At 32.3% G+C, this 6,000-nt stretch overlaps 1 protein-coding gene across 1 annotated transcript; it reads left to right on the forward strand.

Moving 5' to 3' along the window:
• Positions 1-849: 849 nt before the first annotated feature.
• Positions 850-5,633, forward strand: LOC123699364 (esterase FE4-like). Its single transcript, XM_045646299.1, has 3 exons — positions 850-1,188; positions 2,169-3,442; positions 5,083-5,633. Exons 1-3 carry the CDS (start codon positions 1,018-1,020, stop codon positions 5,261-5,263), a joined length of 1,626 nt encoding a protein of 541 aa, XP_045502255.1. The 5' UTR covers positions 850-1,017; the 3' UTR covers positions 5,264-5,633.
• The last annotated feature ends 367 nt before the right edge of the window (positions 5,634-6,000 follow it).

Here is a 6,000-nt window from a genome sequence, read left to right on the forward strand (position 1 = left end):
TCTTTTTTTCAATAAAAAAACGCTTATTGTGACATGACTGTAATAGTTAGAGATATGCTGCCGCTGATTTTTTGTAGACAATGGTGTGTTCTAAAAAAATGTAGTATATCATTTTGTTCTATCATCAACAGTTTTCGCAGCGCACGCGATGTAAGGTAGTTTTTTGATATTTTTTTCACACCTTGGATTACGTTATCGTAATTTTAGTAAGGATGCCTATTTTTTTTGAAAATGAAATATAGCCTATGTCACTCAGAAATGATGTAGCTTTCCAACAGTGAAAGAATTTTTCAAATCTGCCAAGTAGTTTCGGAGCCTATTCAATTCATACAAACAAACAAACAAAAAATCAAACCTTTCCTCTTTATAATATTTGTATAGATACGAAAAATATCTATACTGCCATATTGTAAACTAAAAATTGAATAAAAAATATTTTTTTTATATCAGTTTCATTATGAGTTCTTAAGCTCAAAAAGAATAATATTTTTTTTAATAACTATCCTTTACAAGACATCATAACCAAAATAACCAAGTAAAATTGGATATATGTATTTAGTTTTTCACGTGTCGAGCGAGGCCAGGCCAATCGTTTAGTCTACACTTCTACAGACTAGATAATATTTTACAACTTACACGACTAACACAACAACAACGACTTTATACAATAAAACATAATAATAGTTTAGTACCTACTTACACATTATCTGTGATGTAACAATGAATAAAGATATATACATAGTCGTTATCTCCGATATTTTATCAAATATCAAACCCGGAATTAATAAAAATCCTTGACTTACAAACGACGAATGTTAGCACAATAGTCACAATGTACGAGCATGCAGAACACACGTACATTGTTCTTTATTGAAATTATATAATAACGAATAAATAAATAAACGTATAAATTCGAAAATCAATTCAACGAATCGATAAAATATATTTTTGACCGAAAATTTTCATCGATATGCACTTCAGTCGTGATTCACCCGTGTTTAGGATGTGTGTATAAAAATGTGTAACAAGTGGCTTGTGTTATGGTCACTATGGGCCTGTCAGTTTGTCCGCCAGCCGACTCTACCAGTGCTGGTGTCGAATGGAGTGCTGAGAGGGTCTGTCGCACCCGATGGTTCGCATTTTAGATACAGTGGGATACCGTATGCAGTTGCGCCGAAAAGGTTTGCGGTGGGTTTTATTAGATTTCTTTAAATTTAAAAGTTTATTAAACGAGATTTAATATAAATTGTAAACTAGACAGAATCATTAAAATAATAGTTATTTAACGGTTTAAAAAGGTTCTAAAAACTAGCTGTAAAGAAACTCCCTTGTTTTGAACCTTGAAGTAAAGAGCAAAAAGGCAAGAAATAATAAAAAAAACAGCAATACATTAATTAAAAATGAATTGGTGAATAAAAAAAACTGCTAATCTTTTTTAGTCCCTAATGATAGTAAAATTTGTAAGGAATTTTTTTTGTGAGTTTTTAGGAAATAGTTAATAATAATATTTTTTTAGTTTAGAAACTGTAGCTGTGGTACCTACAAAATAAGAGCACAAAATATAAATTAATCTTGTAAAAGGAAGATACATTTATTTTAACGTGCTCATTATTTTTAGTTTTTGTGACATCAATTCTTAATCTTTGTAAAATAGGTTATTAATTTTAAACATTGATTAAGTATATAGATCATAAAATTGTGTAGTCATAATATCTGAGTAATCGAACCAATTTTATGATAAGGAAAGTCTTTAATTAGTAACTGATTAAATATTATAATTTATTAATTGAACGATTGGACATAATATGCATCGATTAATTAATATTGGCAAATCTGACAGTAGTTCCAATATTGATGCATAATATTGTCATGGAGATAAATAAAAGTTTATAAAACGGCATCAAAATTAGTCCATGATTTATGAGTCCCAGATAGACACAGAGATACACTTAAAAATTGAATAGATATTCAATGAAAAGATATGCACATCGTACCAATGTTATACCAATTTTATATAATTATACTGATATTTATTAATTTTATGACAATAAACCAACTACCTTTTGCTTCGAAAGATATTTTTATTTTAAGTTACATGTCTCAGAAATTCAATTAGACGTCAATCATTCTTAGAACGAACACGGATTAAAAATACAAATTTGTTCCAGGCTCCTAGACCAGAACCAACATGGCGAGGTGTGTTCGAAGCTACAGAAGAACATATCCGATGTCCGCAGAGAATCGGCAAGTCTTTATTAGTGGGACAAGAAGACTGCCTGACTCTAAATGTGTACACGCCTATAACACAACAAAAATCCCTACCTGTCATGGTTTTCATCCACGGAGGTGGCTTCTACGATGGGTCCGGAACAGCATCCATTTTCGGACCACATCACCTCGTATCTCATGAAATTATTCTAGTCACAATTAATTATAGATTAAATATACAGGGGTTTGCGTGTCTGGGGATTAAAGATGCTCCTGGAAATGCTGGAATGAAAGATCAGGTAGCTGCATTGAGATGGGTAAATAAAAATATCAAAGCCTTTGGAGGAGATCCGGATAATGTAACAATATTTGGAGAAAGCGCTGGAGCCGGGTCTGTATCCCTACATATTCTATCTCCTATGTCTAAGGGTTTGTTCCACAAAGCTATAATACAAAGCGGCTCGTCGACCGCACCCTGGTCCATGCAATTTAGGCCCTTATTCATGACAAGTTTGTTAACTAAAGTAATGGGCTATAAAACAGAAGATGCGCATGAGCTGTATAAAATTCTCATGGAGAAATCTGACGGAGAATTGATCATAACGCGAGTGCCAAGAAAAGAAGGAAATGTTATTATAAGCGAGTGTCTGTATGTTCCGTGTATTGAAAAGCAAATAGATGGTGAAGAACCATTCTTGACTGAACTACCTCATGATATATTAAGGAAAGGAACTTATAATAAAGTGCCTATTATGATCGGCTCCAATAGTCACGAAGGATACTTATTTGCAGCATTGGAAAATGACACAACAATACCCAAAATTGATTTTGAAAAGTCGCTGCCCAAAGATTTAGTGATACTAGATAAAGAAACACGTGTAGAAGTAGCGAGAAAGTTACAGGAATTTTACGTTAGAGGTGAAAAACCTTCGAGAGAAAATATTCTAGAATGGGCAAGGTTCCATGGTGAAATATATTTTACCTATCCAGTATTAGAGGAAACTATGCTGTATTTGGAAACAAATAGTGAACCAGTGTATTCCTATCTCTTCAAATATAGTGGGAATAGGAATTTTATTAAATTATTATCAGGGAAACCTTTCAGTACAGCTCCAGGAGCGACTCATGCTGATGAATTATTGTATCTATTCAGTCAGCATTTCTTGGGGACATTATTTGAAAGCAAAATGGTGGATAGAATGACCACAATGTGGACGAATTTTGCAAAGTATGGGTGAGTTAATATTTGTAATTAGAGCACTTTATTTTATATACTAGCTTTTGCACGCACAGGAAAACCCGTATAGTTCCCGTGTTATTTTCGAGATAAAAACTACTCTTTCTCAGGTCTCTAAACTATCTTTATACCAAATTCCATCCGAAGCGGTTTAGTGATTAAAACGGGAAGAAGAGACAGGCAGACAGAGAATTACTTTTGAATTTATAATGTTTGTTTGGATAGTATGGATATTCAAGTTTTAATCAGGGCAATGTTTCTGCCAAATAAATGCAATTAAATGTATTCATGTTCTATGCACTTCTGAGTATAAAGTACAAGGTCACATAAAGTTCATTTGAGTCATTAAACCAGGGTCCTTGACTTTGATCCCTGATGGAATATTTTTATAAATAATAGTTCAATTGGACATATCACGTAACAAATAAAATTTAACCGCTATTGGTAACATTAATTAATATTTTTTCAAAATAAGTAAATTGTTTATTTTTAAACATATGTTATGTAGAAGGCTACATGAAAATTTAAAATTGAACAGTATCGATTTGCAATTTCATAAAATCAGTCTTAAATCTCAACTAATATAATATTTGTGTTGTTTATTCAATCGCTGTGATTGCTTAGACCTTCATAATACATGTAGGTATTATGATAACCACAGATCACAGATGATGATAACCTTGATTTTTTAAATTTACCTTTATTAAGACATGCTTTTGTTTATGAAGACATGCTTCAGAATTTATTTGGTTATGTACGAAATGTGATCGTTTTCCAACATAATATAATCTTTGAATAAAATACATTTTTGAAGAGAAACTCCTTAGACGCGTTGAGAGTAAAATTTCAAGTTCGCGTCATGGCACTACCGTCACGTCATGGAGTAAAGCGATGATATTGGTATTTTTAAATTTTGTTTAGAAGTTTCACTTCTGACTTCTGACACGTGTGCTCGGCTTAAATGCTCTTTTCCTATTGGTAACGTATATTAGCCGTGTATTGTAGAGCAAGAACTTTTCCTTTTGTTTCAGTAAACTAATTTTATATAAATTCCTTCTTTTTAAGTATATAAACGCTGCCTCATGTTTATTTATGTTATCTATTTTACGATAGGAAGCAATCATTATATCTTATCAAGTGATTATTGGAGGTTAGGAGTGATAATATTGTATTTCTATATTATTAGGGTTTTTCATTATATGTATATAGTATCTATATAGTTTTTAAAATGTATGTTGTGTTAATGTTTCATGCTCTTCTGTTATCTTTGGACAAATTATCTCGATCATAAAATGTCGTTATCATTATTTTATCTAATGGTTTTCTGTAATAGTAGACGACATAAACTAACCACTGCTATTTTAAGCAAGTCATCGTGATTTTAAAACACGACTCGAGTTATGTAACTCTAAGTATATTCTAGTTTGTTTTTTGTGTAAAAAAATATAATAAACGAATCTCATATGCATAACAAAAAGAACACGCTTGTATATTAGCTTCACCTGTATGTATGTAACCGACTTTTTTAGAGTCGATTTTGACCTCCATAAACAGACAGATTTAATTCAAACTTTGTACACTTATCAAAGATACAATACAATAAATAGCGTTTTTTTACTATATTGTTTTTGTTACAGCAATCCAACGCCGAAACAAACAGAATTATTACCATTACAATGGCCGCCAACAACGAAGACATCTTTACATACTTTTGGTATAGATTCGGAACTTTCTATTGAACCTTTATGGAACCACGAATCACTTAAATATATAAGACAAATCTATTCGAAGTACAGGCGGAGAGATACAAGGGATTAGTGCATTAGTTAAGACCTATTCAGATTAGAGCGGTATCTTCTACCGCCGCGGCCGTGGGTAGCGGTATATAGCGGTATACCGATTTAATATCGCACGCGATTAAATATCGTACCCAGTATATTATAGAGACTCTAATCGCGTGCCATCGGGATACCGCTACGCACGGCGGTAGCGGATACCGCTTTAATTCATTTTAAAGCAAAATACTTTATAATTATCTTACAAGTATATATAGTAGGAATAATAATCTGGTTAGTAGCGGTTTAGGATAGTAAAAATCGTGACTATTAGAGACGCGATAAAATATAATTCTGTATTTATACATTGTTTACATAATAATTAGTTCAATTGGTGAATAAAAGTGTTTTATAACTAACTAGCTGTTACCCGCAGCTTCGCTTGCGTGGAAAAGATAAATTTTCATGGTATAAGTATTCATCCCCTATTTTACCCCTTTAGGGGATGAATTTTCTAAAATCGTTTCTTAGGGGACGCCTACGTTATGACATCTACCTGCATGCCAAATTTCAGCCCGATACGTCCAGTGGTTTGGGCTGTGCGTTGATAGATCACTATATCAGTCACCTTTGAGTTTTATATATATAGATAGGCTCTATGGTGAACTATGGCCCAAAGTCCAAACTATACTCATATATATATGATAACAATTATTAGGAATATGGTTGCAAAATAATCTAAGATAATCAAGATTGAAGATCACTTTGAATATTTTTTAT

Source organism: Colias croceus, chromosome 17 (genome assembly GCF_905220415.1).
Source record: "Colias croceus chromosome 17, ilColCroc2.1".
NCBI classification, from domain to species: Eukaryota; Metazoa; Arthropoda; class Insecta; order Lepidoptera; family Pieridae; genus Colias; species Colias croceus.